At 46.1% G+C, this 17,731-nt stretch overlaps 2 protein-coding genes across 6 annotated transcripts in view; one reads left to right on the forward strand and one right to left on the reverse strand.

The window, feature by feature from the left end:
• On the reverse strand, window positions 1–13,164 carry FAM161B (FAM161 centrosomal protein B). Of its 2 annotated transcripts, none has more exons than XM_081229761.1 (9): window positions 13,042–13,164; window positions 10,611–10,930; window positions 9,288–9,838; window positions 7,391–7,737; window positions 6,776–6,903; window positions 4,515–4,679; window positions 4,187–4,286; window positions 2,595–2,737; window positions 1–1,533 (listed from the first exon to the last, which is right to left on the reverse strand). In XM_081229761.1, exons 1-9 carry the CDS (start codon window positions 13,093–13,095, stop codon window positions 1,395–1,397), a joined length of 1,947 nt encoding a protein of 648 aa, XP_081085887.1. In that variant the 5' UTR covers window positions 13,096–13,164; the 3' UTR covers window positions 1–1,394. The 2 variants fall into 2 exon arrangements, with proteins under 2 accessions (XP_081085887.1, XP_081085886.1); XM_081229760.1 differs by having other exon boundaries at window positions 1,382–1,538.
• The window catches only part of COQ6 (coenzyme Q6, monooxygenase), a 22,975-nt gene continuing 18,339 nt past the window's right edge, over window positions 13,096–17,731 (forward strand). Inside the window, exons 1-2 of one of the 4 annotated variants that reach the window (XM_081229770.1) lie at window positions 13,096–13,170; window positions 13,313–13,595. In XM_081229770.1, coding sequence (XP_081085896.1) covers window positions 13,430–13,595 — 166 coding nt within the window. In that variant the 5' untranslated portion in view covers window positions 13,096–13,170; window positions 13,313–13,429. Of the gene's footprint in view, window positions 13,171–13,312; window positions 13,596–17,731 lie in introns of those variants that run through there. The other 3 variants (XM_081229771.1, XM_081229774.1, XM_081229772.1) reach the window with 3 other exon arrangements.

A 17,731-nucleotide genomic window follows, 5' to 3' on the forward strand; every position in this document is an offset into this window, starting at 1 on the left:
TGAGCATCTTCATCTCCAACTAGCAAACCCACGTGGTAGTTATCAGAGTATCATTCTTGTCATCACCAAAAAAAGGACCATGTTTGAGTCTGGAAAAATGGCAATAATAACATATTTTTGAATATTTCCAGAAAGATACTTTAAAAAACATGAGAAAGGTTCTTCTGTCAGAGTAGGCACTCTTGCTGCCACCATCCTGTCTTTAGAGTTACTGAGAGAGAATATTTCATTATTATTGGTGAGAAGAAAAGTATCCAGAGATCACCTACTAGAAAATCATGGCTGTCAGAAGTTTCAAATTTATTAAAATGAACCTCATGCTAACATAGTACACACATGCACACAGTGACACATTCTAAGCAGATAACAGCAAAGAATTAACTGCTGTTTTAAATAAAGTAATTATAGTTCTTAATTTGTTAATGACATGCATAATTATTCTGTGCTAGATAGACTGAGTTCATATCAATTACCTGTATTCTTAAAATGCCAGTTTTGGCTTCCAGTAGCCTTACTTTTATACTAGAACAGTGGTTTTCAACCAAGGACATTTTGCCACCCAGGGGACTTTTCATAATATCTGGAGACATTTTTGGTTGTCATAACTGAGGAGAGCGGTGCTATTGGCATCTAGTAAATAAAGGCCAGGGGTACTGCTAACCATCCTACAATGTATAGCTCCCTCACCCGACACAGACTCATCTGGCCCAAAATGTCAATAGTGCTGAGGCTGAGAAACCCCGTATTTGGGGTTGCAAACTTGTCGTCCCCCATGGGCTAATCTGATATACAAACATGTTTTGTTTTTCCCACATACTATTTCCAAATAAATTTTTTTTTTTTTTTTTTGGCCCGGCTGCGCTGCTTGTGGGATCTTAGTTCCCCGATCAGGGATTGAAGCCCACGCCCTTGGCAGTGAAAGCGTGGAGTCCTAACCACTGGATGGCCAGGGAATTCCCAGTAAGTTTTAAATTAGTTGCCGACATGCACATTTCTGGTTTCTGTTGAAAATGTGGTTTATCTGGCAATTCTGGGCCTGTATTCCATCAGGGTTGATATTCTCTAGTCTCTACTATCTCCTACTAATCTGACAGCCAGCCCATTTGACCCATTTGTTTCCTGACTAGCCTCTGTAGGCATTTGGGCTTATGCCCTTTTTTCTGTACCTGTATGCTTAAGTGTGAGGCACAAAGCAAGAACCCTTAATTAGCTTTGATCCCTCTACCCTGAACTTCTCCACTTTGATTTACTTGGACCATTCTCTGTTATCTACTTTTCTTTCCCCCATTCTCCAAAAGTAACCATGACTCAAAACCCAAGTTTTGCCTGCCTTGACTCAACCCCAAGGTAAGCTGCTTGATATTATTCGAAAGCAGTAGTTTTAAGTATACTGATTAACCAAATGATTTGAGATTATCTGGTAATTCATAAGACAGCTCCTCTAGTTCTTTCTCGGGGCTTGTAGGCTGTTCTAGAGATTCTTCTAAATCCTGCCGTGGATTCCTGATGCCGAGTTTTGTAGTTTCATGAGTGCTGTGCTGCAGAATAAATTAAAGAATTATAAAATTTTAAATCAAAAGAAGCATCATGTAGGCTTAAGCATGGTTTCAACATTATCATTATTTTGTATGGGGTATAAAGGCAAATTTCTAGGGGGAAAACTGAGATAGGAATTAGGGGAAGGGCTACTAGGACTTGAAACAAAATTGTGAGTAATAGAAATACTGTGCTTTTCTCCCTTTGACTTATATGATACCAATGGAGGAGGTGGTGCTAATGAGTTGCTTTTTAAAAATGCTAGATTCGGGACTTCCCTGGTGGCGCAGTGGTTAAGAATCTGCCTGCCAATGCAGGGGAGACAGGTTCGAGCCCTGCTCTGGGAAGATCCCACATGCCACAGAGCAACTAAGCCTGTGCGCCACAACTACTAAGCCTGTGCTCTACAGTCCACAAGCCACAGCTACTAAAGCCCACGTGCCTAGAGCCTGTGCTCCACAACAAGAGAAGCCACCGCAGTCAGAAGCCTGTGCGCAGCAATGAAGAGCAGCCCCCGCTCACCACAACTTGAGAAAGCCCGCGCGCAGCAACGAAGAAGACCTGACGCAGCCGTAAATAAATAAATAAATAAATAAAATAAAGAGCTACATTTGAACAAGCCATGGTGACCAAGCTGAGGGGAATGAAAGGCTTTGATTGTACAGGATATTTACAGCTTTTATTGTGGCCCTATAACGGTCTTTACTTTCACTTATTCAATAAGTAAATAAATGAAGAGTGTAGTTTATCATTTTATAGGAAGTAAAAATATACATGATTTTTCTTCGGAATTGAAGTAGAAGTACTTCTGACTGATGGCATTGGACTGGGATTGGAAAAATGATCTGTTTCAAATTGAAGGACACAATAGCTATATTTTATTCACAACTGCACTCCTCACCACATTTAAATGTGTTACTTGGAGATCTCTAGATTAGTATTCTATAAATACAGGATTGTGATCTCAAAATAGAGTGACTGTTCTAAAGCTTCCTCCCGGTGGCATTACTAGAGATGCAACTTGAGAGCTGCAGGATGATAGCAGTATCTCCGAGTACCTGGGACAGTCACGGACTTCTGATTGCTCCTTCCATTGTAAAGCCCGGTCGCCCTGACCCTTGTTCCTCACAAAGTCTTCATCCAGCCCAGCATGCTTCAGGGTGTCTCGATACCGTTGTTCTGCTTCCTTCCTGGCAAGGTCCTGTGGAATGGAAATTAATCTGCTGTAGCTGAATTACCAGATAATTCTAAATTGCTTGCTTAATCTGTATGCTTATAATACTGCTTTTCCACCCCACCACCCCCAAGTAGTGCTGGACACAGATTTGTATGAAAATTACTTAGAGCCTTATTTTCAAGCTTTAAAGTACATAGGAACTACCTGAAGTTTGGGTTAAAATGCAGATTCTTATTAGGTAGTTCTCAGATGGGGCTTGCAATTCTGTATTTCTAATACTCTCAGGAGATGCCAACTGTTGTTTTGGGAACCACCCCTTTGTGAGGCAAGGATTTAGATTTTTGGAAGACCAAGTGAGACCCAGATGAAAAAGATGGACTAAAAACATTTTTAACATTTAAAAGCAACCAAACCATCATCAGGAACACTGAAATATAACAAATTGAAAATAAGCTGCACTTGTACATTCTTAACAGGATGGATGGTATGCATGTAGACCAGAAAAAGGTGGTTTTTTGTTTGTTTAAGTGTTGAAGAGCAAAGTCATATAGAGTACTTTGTATTTTTCCTAGAGTGGTGAAAGATCTTTTGAGATCTGAGAGTGAGCTTGCTAGGAGAAAGCTAACATGAAGAGCAAACATCATTATGAGAAATTTTTACTTAGCAATGCAGGTTGCTAAGTAAATCCAAGACAGTCCAGCGTGTGTGTAATATGTAGGGGATTGGGGAGGACTGGGCCCAGGAAATGCCTAAATAATGCACTGGCTATAAGACAGATAATGCCCAACATTTGGAACCAGGTCACTAGGGAATGCCAACTTTTGTTTGAAACTCTGGAGAGGAGAGAGATCTACAGAGCTTGATGCAGCTCAAAGCTATCTGGGATGGTGGCCTTTCTAAGACTGTTCAAGTAGCCCCAGAGCTTCCTTAGGGAGATCTCAACTGTGTCCAACTTCCCTAGGAGTCTAGAGAACATCTTAAAGTGACTCTTCCAGCCAGAAAGCCACTTAATCTGGAAGAGGCCTTGTGGGGCGCTTGTGAGCATCTCAACCCCTGAAGACCTATAAATATGCCACAGCTGTAGAGGCTGGGGGTGCCCAGGGCACCAGCACTACAGGAGGAGAGATGACATTAGCAAGTTAAAGATACTCCAACACAGCCAAACTGTCAATTGTATGCCTGGGATCTAACCTCCACTCTGATTCAAGCTGAAGGCTAGACTATAGAGAAAACCCCAGGAAGTGAAATATCCCTTTATAGATGCCTTTGGAATCCAGTCTTGGATGAAATCAGTCCAATGTTCACCAGTGCACTACTTACTTTGGGGAAAGATGGTAGTAATAAAATGAGCCAAATTTAGAATCTTTCTGAGCCTAAAGGAAGTGTTTAATACCCAGATATTAAGCTGTTTCATAATTTCTAAGAGCCCTTTCATCTAAGACAGAAAGAAAGTGAATGATGGTTTAGATTTACCTTGGTAACTTGTTCGAAGAGATAGGGCCTTATTTGTATTCTCTTCTTCATTTCCTCCAATTCTTTCTTATACTCTTTTGCTCTTTTACGGTCATTGTTCCTGGAATTAACAAGATTTTTAGAATGAATTCCAGGTTTTTCCAATCCGGAATACCTTTAATTTCAGTTAAGTGGAATAACTCCCACAGACATTGTACATTCCTAGCTGTGCCTGGCAAAATCCTTGACTCTATGGTTACAGGAGTCTACTGTAATAACCCCATTTTGCCATTTTCAAGGCAAATGGCTCCCAAGATAGTTATCCCTTAGACACATGGAGGACACCGACCGATTCTCTTTCAGCTTTGCTTTGAACACCTCCTCCAGGCTTTTATGGGGATCCATGGCTTTTGCACGCAAGGTCACAGACTTAGATATCGCCTGACACTTCTTTTTGTGCATCTCTGACCACTGAGTACTTTGATCTGCTTTGTCCTTTTTCTCAAGTGAACTTCTAAAGGGAAGAGACAAAAAAAGAATACAAATGACCAACCTGGGTATACTTAAAAGCAATCTTAGTAACCTCTCTGGAAAGTCAGTTGGTTTTTTCTATGAATGGGTGAGTAATTTACCACACTGGCATTTCAGAAAGAATAAGATTCTGGATTAAATGCACTGGCAGATGAAGCCTTCCCAGCGCTATGGACAGTGAGTTTCTACCCCAGGAGAAGTTCATTAATTGAACTGAAAAACATGAGTTAAAATATTCTTACACTCAGGTGTCCTGCCATCTGGAAACAAAATAATACTAATCGCTACCATTTGCTGAGCTACCTACACCGAACCACGTGCAGACAGGCACCAATAAGTGCTTTATAGCCGTTAGCTTTTGTAAATTCTCCTAGCTGCCCTGTGAGGTAAGGACTGTAAGTCTCCCTCTTTATAGCCAACAAGATTGAGCCTCAGGGAGGGTAAACCACTTGCTTGAAGCTACCCAGCATGCCAGTGGAAAAGCCAACGTTAGAACCAGGATGTCTGACTCCCAAGCCTCTGCCCTTGACGACTGTGCTGTAAATGGTGGGCTGGAAGGTGCCTGGGTTCATGGTCCTTTGGGAATACAAACCTGCATTTCCACAGAGAACTGGAAATGGGCCTCCCTCAATGCACAATTTGGGGTCAACCAGCAGCACTTAGTTTGTACAAATATCATTCTACAAGGTACTATGGAGAGTTCTAACAAAAGAAAAAAGTCAAGACTCCTGCAGTAGGGTGTTTTTTTTTTGTTTTGTTTTTTTTGCGGTACTTGGGCCTCTCACTGTTGTGGCCTCTCCCGTTGTGGAGCACAGGCTCCGGACGCGCAGGCTCAGCAGCCATGGCTCACGGGCCCAGCCGCTCCGCGGCATGTGGGATCTTCCTGGACCGGGACACGAACCCGCGTCCCCTGCATTGGCAGGCGGACTCTCAACCACTGCGCCACCAGGGAAGCCCAGTAGGGTGTTTATATTCAAATGGACTTATTAGGAAGGAAGGCATGGCAGTTTACTCTGCTAATATGTCAAACTCCCTATTGCCAGGACGCAGATATGGACATTCTCTGCAGGTGGGCCACCGTGTGGTTCATGAGACCTATCGTAGTGGGACCTCAGGATTCTGATGCATTTAGCCTTGATTTAGTAACTCTTGACTGTGAAATTTGAGGAAGGAGGGAGTATCCCTTGGATTCTAAATACATTTCTAAAATCCCTGTTGTGGGTCTTAAAGAGCCAGGTAGATTCCATGTACTCCTCTGTGAGCCCCACAGGAGGGCGCTGAGATGCCAGTCCTCTCCCAGAGCTAAGCCACCAGTTACAGCATGACCTCTCCTGCTGACTTCAGCTCAGAGGCCTAGTGGAGGAACTCCTGCTGGGGTGCTGGCTGGATGCGACTACCATGACAGAGTCAGGTCAGTTAAAGAGTTAAAAATAAGGAGCCTCCTGCTTCCCAACCGACTTCTAATAGTTCCCCAAGATGAATCTCAGAGGATCTCCAATCTGTGCGATGGATGCCTCATGTTCTTTGTGGCCGGGTCACACACACAGCTTCAGGCTTCTCTGGATTCCTGTTCCTAATGCTTCCTTCCTCTTTCACCAGCGGGTCTTTACGCATGTTATTCTGTTTGGAAACTTGTTTCTTTCCAGCCTCTGTCTGGGTGACTTCTCATTCTTCAGGTTTCACCTTAGGCATCTATTACAAAAGACCCAGACTGCCCAGTGCCCCCGCTCCGCACAGTCCCCTGCATGCGTTTCCCCATCACTGTGGTACTCCCCAGATATGACAGTTGCTTCTTCGCCTTTCAGACTAGATATTAAACTATAGGTTCTATAAGGTATCTCCAGCCCTACGGCTGTGCTTGGCACAAAGTCAGTCCCCCGAGAATACTGGCTGAGCGACGGCTAAGTGTTCTCCGGCACTAAGTGTGGAGAGTCCCATGAATTCCTGTCCTGATCAAGACTCCCCTCCCACCCCTTTCGGTCTCTCTGATAACAGGAGAGAAGGCCCAGCAGTAGAGGGCTTTCCAGCATTGGGGCTGAGATCTGAGCACTGTGGGTCTCATGCAGCCTGACCACTCACCTGACTGCAGATTCCCTCCTCCTGGTGGCGTCTGTGATGTGCACGGGGAGGGTGTGGGCAGAGAGGGAAGCAAGGCCACTCAGAGAACGACTCCTTGGCACGGGTGTGCCGGGTGGCTGTGGAGATTCCTAGAAGAAACGAAGGCTAATATTGGTAGGACAGCACGTGCAATTAGTTTCTATCTGAACTAGGATTCGATTTTAGCGAAGGACTGGTCAGAGAGAATGCTCAGTTCTTTCTTGGGATTAAGGCAAGGGTAATGAGATCTTGAGTTTAGTTAAACAGGGCAAGACTTGGATATCAATCCCAAAGCTTTTAATTAAATGAGAAGAGTTCTTTGGAATTGGTATTGGGACATGGCAATTGACCCCAACTCCCTGCCTTCCAGACTTGCTTGCACTTACTTCTGCAAAATCCCTCTACAGAGAGGGAAGGAAGGGAAGTATTCTTGCGGTCTTAAATTTTTAGGAACCGTGGATCTGCTTACAGCTGAGCCGGTGTTTAAAAAAAAATTAAGATAGAAAAGGGTCATGAGAAGTGCCTTCCATTGAGACCTGGCCCCTCCTGTGTTTAGGGCCGCAGCCCTGACCCTCCTGCAGTGGCCTGGGCTCTCACCCTCCTCCCTTCAGAGGCGGCAGTATCACAGGGCCGAGGAGCACGACGCAGACTGGCGGTTCTCAGCAAGAAGGGCTTGTTGCGAGTCGCCTCCTGGGTGTCTCTCCTCTTGGCAGCTCTTTTCTGGAAGGCCTTGTAAAGTTCTTCATAGTCGGGGACGGCAGGATTCACCCGAGGCTGGAATCCGAAGTCAGTGTGCAGAAACCCAAGCTTCTCCTCCCGGGTCCGGGTGGCTATTCGAGGCTGTGAGTCAGCCCGGCCACTGGAGGAGGCAATGGGGGAGGAGGCCATCTGGAGCATGTCCAGCGCTCTCATCTGGATGCGAATTTTCCTCAAGAGCTCAGCTTCTGTGGAGAAGAAGTCAGGGGAGCGAGGGGTGAGAAGGGACCAAGCCTCAAACCAAAAGGTGTGGTGGTGAGCTTTCCCTCTTAAATACTCGCAGTTAGTGTGCCGGAACTCAGCATTAACTTTTCAGGAATTTTCCGAGCTAGTTGGCATCGTGTGGAAAGCTTGAAATTGGCCAGGATAGGAGTATTTATACCATGAAAATGGCAAACACTGCAAATCAACTTCCTTTTTTTTTTCCTGGAGAGTGCCTTAATGAATGTTGACTAGGACACCGCTGCTGTGTGCCAGTCAGGCTGCAGAAGCAGCTACCGTTTACACTTACTGAGCATTTTCTACAGTTCCTTCTTCAGAGATGGAGCAGGAGGGATGGGCCAGTGACGTGCTCCTCTCCCAGCTCTCCCTTCTCAGGAAGAGGCCCCACCGTCCACCCAACTGCCCAAGCCCACTGCCCACACTGTTCTCACCTCCTCCTCGCTCATCAGTCCTGTCGCCACCTCCTCTTGAACCGCTCTCCGGTCCAGCCTCTTTTCATCCTCCCTGCTACTAGTTTCATAATTTCTCAGTTGAATCACTGAAATAGGCTCCTACAGATGAACATCCCTCTGGACTTGCCCGTCCCCCTATAATTCTCTCCACAGCAGAGTGAGCTTTCTGAACTTCGTATCTGATCATGAGCCACCCTACTTAAAACCCTTCAGTGGCTCCCCCTGCCCTTGGGATGAAGTCCAAACTCCCTCCCATGGCCTACAAGGCCCCAGGTCTGGCCTGTGCCTGTCTGTCTCGCCCCCCACTCCTCTTCTGTCTCCCCTCTACCTTTCCATGCCTTGAGTGTGCTCAGCTTTCTTACCTCCATGCTATTACCTTTGTCTGGGACACTCTTCTTCCCTCTTCATTGAATTCACCATGGCTCCTCCTTCAGGGTCAGCGCTCACTTTCCCTCGGGACTTTCCCTGTTCCCACAGCTCACCACACTCAGTCAGGTCCCTCTGTTATAGGTGACATTGGACCCCTAGGCTTCCCCCCTTTAACTCCTGCAAGTGACTTATCACATTTGTAATTATTTGTCTGTCTCCCTCCCATGTCTGCAAACTCCACATCTATTTATTCATGCCTGGGACGTGGCGCATGCTACGGAATGAGCAGATAAAGCCAGAGTCCTTTAACTGAGCTATGCGTCTTGAAATGAGTACCTCACAGGATGTGGGGGGCTTTCCTCAGGGCAGCTGGCTAGTGGTGGCGCGGGCCTAGGCTGGTACTCAGATATCTCATTGGTTCTCTGCTCCAGCACCCATGCTGCTGCAGAGGCCTTCGTATCCACTCACTGAGCCAGGTGAGGTCAACAGGATGAACCCGGGGCCTCCTACTCCTCTCCCGACTAGGCGCCCCCGTTGTACGGGCAGATCCAACCCTACCCCGTGGCCTGCACTGAGCAAGGCCTCTAGCGGGTCCGCCCGAACAGCCCATCTCTGAGCCAGGGTGACCCCTGAGCCCGACTAAATCCCCACAGCACCGTTTGGTACCCCCAGGCAGGAGGCAAGGATGTCTTTACCCTGGAGTTTGTCCCCGAGGGCTGGCTCCAGAATGGACGTGGGGATCCTCCTGGTGGGCTTCTGCTTGGGGACTTTGGCCTTAGCTGTGGCGACCAGGTCCCTCTGTTGAATGGCTTTCTTTCGCTGCTCGTCCTTCCCCAGGAAGCTGAAGGGCTTCAAGGAGGAGAGCAGCAGTTCCTTCCTCTTCTGGATCCCCGCCCGCCTGCGTGCCTCGTTGCGCTCCATGATCTGCTGGTAGAGGGGCAGGTAGACGTGCGCAGGCACAGGCTGTGCCCGGAACCGCCGGGGGCGCTCGGCCTCCTCCTGGCCCTGCTTCTGGGCCTGCTGCGTCTCATGCTCAAAGGAGGCGGGGGAGGCCAGCCACCGGGCCTGCTTCCTGGCCTCGCGCAGCGTCATGCCGAACGGCTGAGGGACGGTGATGGATGATGCCCAGGAGCTGATGCTTCTGTGCTGGGAGGGAGGCCTGGAGCTGGAGGGTGGCTGAGGCTGAGCCTTGGGAAGATTGGAGGGCAGGTTGCTCAAGGAGCTGCAGCGCCTCATGGAGCCACACCTGTGGGAAGAGAGCAGCTCTGTGCGTGGAGGACGGGGGCGCCAGGAGGCCCGGCTCCTCCAAGATCCTCCTCCTTCCCCCTCCCTTCCAGCAGGTCACAGTTTCTCAGCCTCACATTGCAGCCCCACAGGCCTCTAGGCCTGCACCTTTCTCAACCAGGCTTCTCTCCTTCCCACAGGCCCTCCTAGCAGCAGCCCTAGTAGAAAGGCTCTCCTTAGAATGGACCCAAGAATTGCCACTTCACACTCTTAATATTTTCATTCGGTAGAGAGAAGAGTGCATTGGTGCACAGGAAGCCTTTAGAGTCAGGCCCAGGTTCCAATCTTGCTTCAAACATGACCAGCTGTGTGACCTTGATCAAGGTTCTCTTGGAACCTCAATTTCTTCATCTGTAGAATGGCAAAAATAGTATCTACTTACAGGGTGATTGGGAGGAGAAAGTAAATATTAAATGAGATAAAGTATATGTGCATATAGCAGGGCTTGGCCAAGGGAAATGGACCTTGTTGCCATTCTCAGGGAGGTAGTCTATTTGGGAAAGGCATCTCTTTAATCGATTCCAAACCTTCAGGTGACTCAAGGTTACCCAAAGTGATTCAGGACTGCTGGGTAGGAATCAGAACACGTTTGGCTGATTCTGGGCTGAAGCCTGGGTAGGTGGCACTTACAGGAGTGGTCTTTGTTTTACTGAGGAGGAAGATGAGGCCCCGAGTCATGATGTGACTTGGCCAGAGTTGTGCAGTGAGGCAGCTGTTGAACTGCACTGCCTTACCTCGGAGACGCGGGGGACTGCACCTGTGGCTTCCCCCTGCCTTTGTCTTGGAAGAAACTCTCCAGGTCCTCATCATCTTCAGAGAGGCTTTCATCACTGTCTGGGTCAGACAGATAAAGGGATTCCAACAGGCACCACCTGCCTTTCTGCCTTAGTGCCTGCAGGGTCTCGTAAAAACTCGCAGTTGAGTCAGAAGTAGAATCTGTCTCCTCCTCTGGGCTGATGAACTCACTGAGTTTGCCAGCCCTGGGCAAAACCAGCCCATCCCCACACAGTTCCTCTTCTGCCTCTGTGTCTGAGGAGGATTTGGGGGGAAATATCTGAAATGAAATAGAGTAAGACTGTGGGTCAAACTGTGATTTAAAAATGTAACTACTAATTTCGTTTTAAATAAGTATACCTTAGGGACTGGGGCGGGGGACAAAGGAAAATGTGTTCCTTGCTTTAAAGAAATTTCACATATTGGTATATGAGGTGTGCTTGGTTGAAGGGCGGGAAAGGGAAGCAGAGAGCTGAAGTTGGTTCATGCAGTCCGGTGAGCATCTATGGAGAACCTACCTTCGCCATGCACCCCTGCTCTCCAGGAATCCTACCTGTAACTTTGGCCACGTTCTGGGGTCTGCCCTACTTGGGTTTTACCTGCTTGTTGCCAATCTTCCTTTTCCCGCTTCCCTTGTCTATACCGCTGCTTTCCTCATATTCTAGCTAATTCCTACCTTGTTACTAGGAATGAGTAATTAACAGGAGAGACAGTGTGGTCTAGCTGAAAGAGTCCTAGAAAGTGGGAAATCCAACTGGGCTTAAATACTCCATTCATTCAGAAAATATTTATTGGGTGCCTAACGTGCATTGAGTATTTGGCTGTGAACAAGACAAACAAGGTCCCTACTCTCATGAGGCTTACATCCTAGTGAAGGGAGAAAGATAATGTAAGATGGTAATAAATTCAATAAAAGCCATGAAACTGTGAGATTATAGAGTGATGGAGTGGCTATAGGACGCTTTTCTGCTGATAAAAGCCCATCAGATAAAGACCACTAGGAATGTACCTGTAATCAGAACTAGGTTTATTAATTTGCTACAGCGTACCATGGGAAAGTATAGGGAACTTGGCACGGGGTGGGGGCTTTTTCTAGGGTTGGCTTGTCCTGAATGATTCTGAGGAGGGTTAGGGGAAGCAAGGATGGATGGATGCCGTCAGAAAGAGGGCAGAGTTTAGTAAGTGGGTGAATGAGCAATTTTTATTCAAAAGGTGACAAGAGCAAAGTAGGGCTGAATAAGTCATTGATAAGTAAGCATAATCATTTAGAAGCATGGGGTATTAGTCGTTTTGCAGGTACAGTGTGGCCCTGTGAGAAATACTGATTTCTGCTGATCTTGCTGCTGGCCTCATCTGGGTCTATTACAGTCTGAGTTTTACTTTCCCAGTCCTGGGATGATTTTTACTTTCTCACTGTGGAGGACTTTTAGACTGACACCTGATTGATGAGAAAAACTCCAGCCTTGCTAAGATCTGGGGTAAGAGGGTTTGGGGTTCGAAGAAAAACAAATACAAAGGCCTTGAGGCAGGGACGAAATTTTGGACTTTTGGAGAGGTAGAAAGAGGGCCAGTGTGGTTGGAGGATAGTAGCAAGAGATATCCTGAAAGAAGCAGGCTGGGGCCATGATGGGACCGCACAGGGTGACTGGTTGGTTGCAGCTGGAAACCAGTTGGGAAGGGCCGCTGCAGGCCTCCAAGTGACACTTGGTGATGGTTGAACTGGGTCCAGCTCTAATACTGAAAAGAACACTGGATTCTGAGTCAAAGGTATGTATATGCTCTAGCCCTCGCTCTGCTACTAAAGAGCGTGTGATTTTAGGAAAATTCCTTTTTTAAAAAACGACTTTATTGATATAATTCACACCTACTACACAATTCATACAAGTGTACAATTCAGTGGGTTTCAGTATACTCAGAGTTGTGCAACCATCACCACAATCAATTTTAATAACCCCCCAAAAGACCCCATTCCATTTAGCAGTCACTCCCTATTTTCCCTAACCCTCCCCATTCCCCAACCCCTAAGCGACCACCAATTTACTTTGTCTCTATGAATCTGGGGGCAAATTTCTTAATCTCTCTGTGCCTCATTTTTCTCTTCTACAAAATGGAGACAACAATTGTGCTATTAGTCCTGGGGTGGTTGAGAGGATAAGCGGAAACTGGGGGCCATTGCTATGGTTCTATAAAGAACCTGACGTAAGTGCTCAAGGGGCTCAGGTCCTGGAGATAAGAGTCCGCCTCCGCATCCGTAAACACCGCCCGTTTTAATCCCACGGCCCTGTGACACGCCCTTGCCGTCTGTCTCCAAGGCAACTTCAAACAGTTTCCTCTCAGGGATTTCTTTCCGGGGCGCAGACACGATCACTCCCCTTCTTTTTCTCCCCTCACCTGACGGCTCCACTGAGCGCCGCCGGAGGCTCCCGCAGACCTCCCCACGGTCATCTTCTCAGCGGGGAAGAGACAGAGGCAGCGGAGACAGCGGGGGTGACAGCGGCAATGGAGGTGCAAGCTAAGCGGGTCAGGTTCCTCCTCTTTCTAGCTTGGGCCTCTGATTGGCTCCCAGGCGGATACACGAACCAGTCCCCTTCCCAGGCAGCCTCTAATCTATCCCGCCCAAGCAGGCAAAGTTCGTTTTCTGATTGGCCTATTCTCTTTGCAGGTTACACTTCCGGTTTGAGGTGGCGGCTCAAGCGGCCTGTGACTGGAGAGCTCTGCTCCGGAAGTGCTAACCCCAGGCGGGCCCAGCGGGACGCCAACTACGGTGCAGGTCAGGACCATGGCGGCCCGGCTGGCTAGGATCCGGTGGGGGACTGCCCCTGCCGCTGCCCGGAGGGGCCCGCTGGTCTCCTGCCGGAGGTGGGCCGGCGCCTCGTCAGACACCGTGTATGATGTGGTGGTGTCCGGGGGAGGCCTGGTGGGCGCCGCTATGGCTTGTGCCTTGGGTAAGCGCATCTCCTGGCCGATAGCGGCGGGGAGCGGGGCCGTAGAGGAACGATGAGGACCGTGTGAGCCCTGGCACTGTTTGCCCAAGGTCTAAGCGTTGTAGATCTTGTGGTCCATTCCCTGCCCAGAGGAACCCCAGAACCCCGGGGGCAAACGTTTGTTCCTTCAGGATTCCGAAGGGTCAAAAGTGGGAGGGACTCCTTAGGAGTCCTTCCAAAGCGTGGGGAAACAGACCCGCCCAAGGTTATTTAGTTCTGGACACAGTTGGAAGTAATCCGGCATTGTCTGTTTAGCTAGGTAGGCTAGGCAGTTTTTTGTTGATGTTGTTTTTTAAACAGCTTCATTGAGATATAATTTGCATACCATAAAGTTTACCCATTTAAAGCATAGAATTTAATGATTTTTAGTATAGTCACAGAGTTGTGTAGCCATTGCCACAATAAATTTTAGAACATTTTTATCACCCCCGAAAGAAACCCAAACCCATTAGTAATCACTGCCCATGTCCCCCCAATCTCCTCAGCTCCTGGCAACCACTCATGTACTTTTTATCTCTATAGATTGGCTTTTTCTGGACATTTCCATAGACATGGAATCTGCTTAATGTTTTCAAAGTTCATCCAGGTTGTAGCATGTGCCAGTACTTCGTTCCTTTTTATGGCTAAGTAATATTTTGTGTGGATATAGCACATTTTGTTTATTAATTCATCAGGTGATGGACGCTTGAGTCGTTTTCACTTTGGGGCTATAACAACGCTACTGTCATTTTCTGTACAAGCTTTTGTGTAAGCATATATTTTTGGTTATCTTGGATATATTCCTAGGAGTGGATTTACAGGGTCACATGGTAAACTCTGTTTAACATTTTGAAGAACTGCCAGTGTTCCAGAGTGGCTGCACTATTTTACATTCCCACCAGCAATAAATGAGGGGTCTAATTTCTTTCTTTCTTTTTTTTTTTTGGAAAGAAAGGCATTCCTTAATTTTTTTTCATTCATTCATTCATTCATTCATTCATTCATTTTTGGCTGCATTGGGTCTTCGTTGCTGCACGCGGGCTTTCTCTAGTTGCAGCGAGCAGGGGCTACTCTTCGTTGTGGTGCGCGGGCTTCTCATTGCAGTGGCTTCTCTTGTTGCGGAGCACGGGCTCTAGGCGCGCAGGCCTGAGTAGTTGTGGCTCGCAGGCTCTAGAGCGCAGGCTCAGTAGTTGTGGCGCACAGGCTTAGTTGCTCCTCAGCATGTGGGATCTTCCCAGACCAGAGCTCGAAACCGTGTCCCCTGCATTGGCAGGCGGATTCTTAACCACTGCGCCACCAGGGAAGTTCCAAGGGGTCTAATTTCTCCACGTCCTGGACAGCAGTGTTACTGTCTTTTTGTTCCCGGTTATACTCGTCAGTGTGAGGTGATATCTCCTGGTTTTGATTTGCATTTCCCTAATGACTAATGATGTTGAATATTCTTTCATATGTTTATTGGTCATTTGTATGTCTTCTTTGGAGAAATGTCTATTCAGAACCTTTGCCCATTTTTAAACTGGGCTATTTGTCTTTTTATTATTGAGTTGTAAGAGTTTTTTAATGTATTCTGGGTACAAGCCCCTTATCAGATAAATGATTTGCAAATATGTTCTCCCATTTTGTGGGTGGTTTTTTTCACTTTCTTGATGGTGTCCTTTGAAGCACAGAAATTTTTAATTTTGATGAAGTCCAGCTTATCAGTCTCTTACCACTTGTGCTATGGTGTCATATCTAAGAAATCATTATCTAACCCAAAGTCACGAAGTTTCGCTCCTGTGTTTTCTTCTAAGAGTTTTATAGTTTTAGCTCTTACATTTAAGGCTATGATCCACTTTGAGTTAAACTTTGTATGCAAGTTAAGGTAAGGACTTTGCTTTTACATGTATAGTTTAGGCTGCTCCACTACCTTGTGGGGTAGATAGTTTCATCTTTTATATGAAGAAACAAGGTTAAGTAAGGACCACAGTCTCACACCAGGCAGAGTCAGAATTTGAACCCAGGCAACCAAATTCTTTTGCTTTTAACAACTGTATGGTGACTTTCAGAAATTGGATTTGAGTATTCTGGCTTCACAAATTAAAGGTCACTAACAGTGAGAAAGTCTTTTCTGATTTCAGTTCTGGGGTGTTAGTCACATCTTCCCTAGGAAGTTCCTCTTCTAGGAAACTGGTGGGAAGCAGTGCTTTGTATGAGCTAATGGGCTTGAGTCTCAAAGTAATTTTGTAAAACATAGTTATCAGTTATTGAGCACTTGCTATAGATAGGCATCTTTTAAAGTATTTTGCATATATATATACATACATGTATATGTATGTATATATATATATATATACATACATATATACACGTACATATATATACTTTTTTCTTTTCTGTGCCAAGTGGCTTTCAGGATCTTAGATCCCGACCAGGGATTGAACCTGGGCCCAGCAGTGAGAGTGCCGAGTCCTAACCACTGGACTGCCAGGGAATTCCCTATATTTTATTTAATTGTCATAATACTCTTGATTTTAGATTGTGCAGATAAGAAAGTTAAAGCTCAGAAAGGTTAAGTAACTTGCTCTCAAAAGTTGGTAATTAGGAAATACAAATCCTTTTTGAGACTGACAAGACTTTCTGACATATATACCCTTGCTCCCTGACAGCCATTTTGGTTTTACCTATCGGTAAATGGACTATAATGGTGCTTCTCAAGCTTGAGCATGTTTAAGAATCATCTGGGTTTTTTGGTTTGGTTTTGGTTTTGGGCTTTGAGTAACTAAGACAGGGACATAACACATAAGAATTTTGAAATACAAAAGTGCATAGGATATATAGTATAAAGAATGTATAGTAAAACTTCCATTTCTACTTGTTAGCCATCCAATTCTCCTCAAAGGCAATCGTTGTTACCAGTCTGTGGAGCATATTTTTAAAATGAGGATTCCAGGTTCCACTTCCAGTGACTCTGACTCAGTTTGTCCAGGTGGGGCCCAGGAGCCTGTATTTTTAACAAATAATCTCCAGAGATGGATGCAGGAGATCTGAAGACCACACTTTGAGAATGAAAAACACTGGGAAGGCTTAATTGTCTCGTAGTGACTTCATCTCCTAACTTTTTATACAATTGTGTATGATATGTGCCTGAAAAATTTTTTAGTTTTACTAAATTTTTGTTAATTTTGTTAAAATTTGGTGTTTTGCTATCTTCTTTGTATAACTTTTTTCCCTTCCTATATTGTTCTTTTTCTCACCCCCATTTACCCACATTTCAAGGAGGGAAAGCAGCAATTCTTTTATAAACTTACAGAATTCTGTATTTTAATTGTTTATTTTTCTGTCTTTTCCTTAGAAGTGTAAATTTTTTTTTTTTTTGCCTGCATTGGGTCTTCGTTGCTGCACACGGGCTTTCTCTAGTTGTGGCGAGTGGGGGCTACTCTTCATTGTGGTGCGCGGGCTTCTCACTGCGGTGGCTTCTCTTGTTGCAGAGCGCAGGTTCTAGCTGCGTGGGCTTCAGTAGTTGCAGCACGCGGGCTCAATAGTTGTGGCGCACGGGCTTAGTTGCTCCGCAGCCTGTGGGATCTTCCTGGACCAGGAATCGAACCTGTGTCCCCAGCATTGGCAGGCAGATACTTAACCACTGTGCCACCAGGGAAGTCCCAAAAGTATAAATTCTTTCCCAAAAGTATAAATTCTTAAAGTCAGGGCTGACTTTAAACAGATACTGGCAATACAGAATTCTCTGTGTAAAAGGTCATGGGCCAAGTACACCAGGATGTAAGAATCACCGACTCTAAGTCAGTCAAAACTACCAAGCGTAGGTTTACAAAAGAAACATTCACACACCAGCTAATTTCCTATTTAAAAAGCTCAGAGAAAATACTGAATGTTAAAACATGAAAGTTGAAGCTCTCGGGGGCGGCGGGGAGGTTTGGAAATCTTTCATGCAATTTATTCAGTGAGCAAGCCTCTGCTTTTTTCCTATAAAATAGATGGAGCTGAACACTGTGAGGAGACTCTGTCCTTGAGCAGGTGCCTGTGGAGTCAAGTACACTACCTGCTTGGGATTTTGTGCACGCTACTGTCTACCCTTGATCATCATGGCATGTATCCCAAAGAATATTCTTTGTCAGTAGTTT

This window comes from Mesoplodon bidens, assembly GCF_964165515.1.
Source record: "Mesoplodon bidens genome assembly, chromosome: 3".
NCBI lineage: Eukaryota > Metazoa > Chordata > Mammalia > Artiodactyla > Ziphiidae > Mesoplodon > Mesoplodon bidens.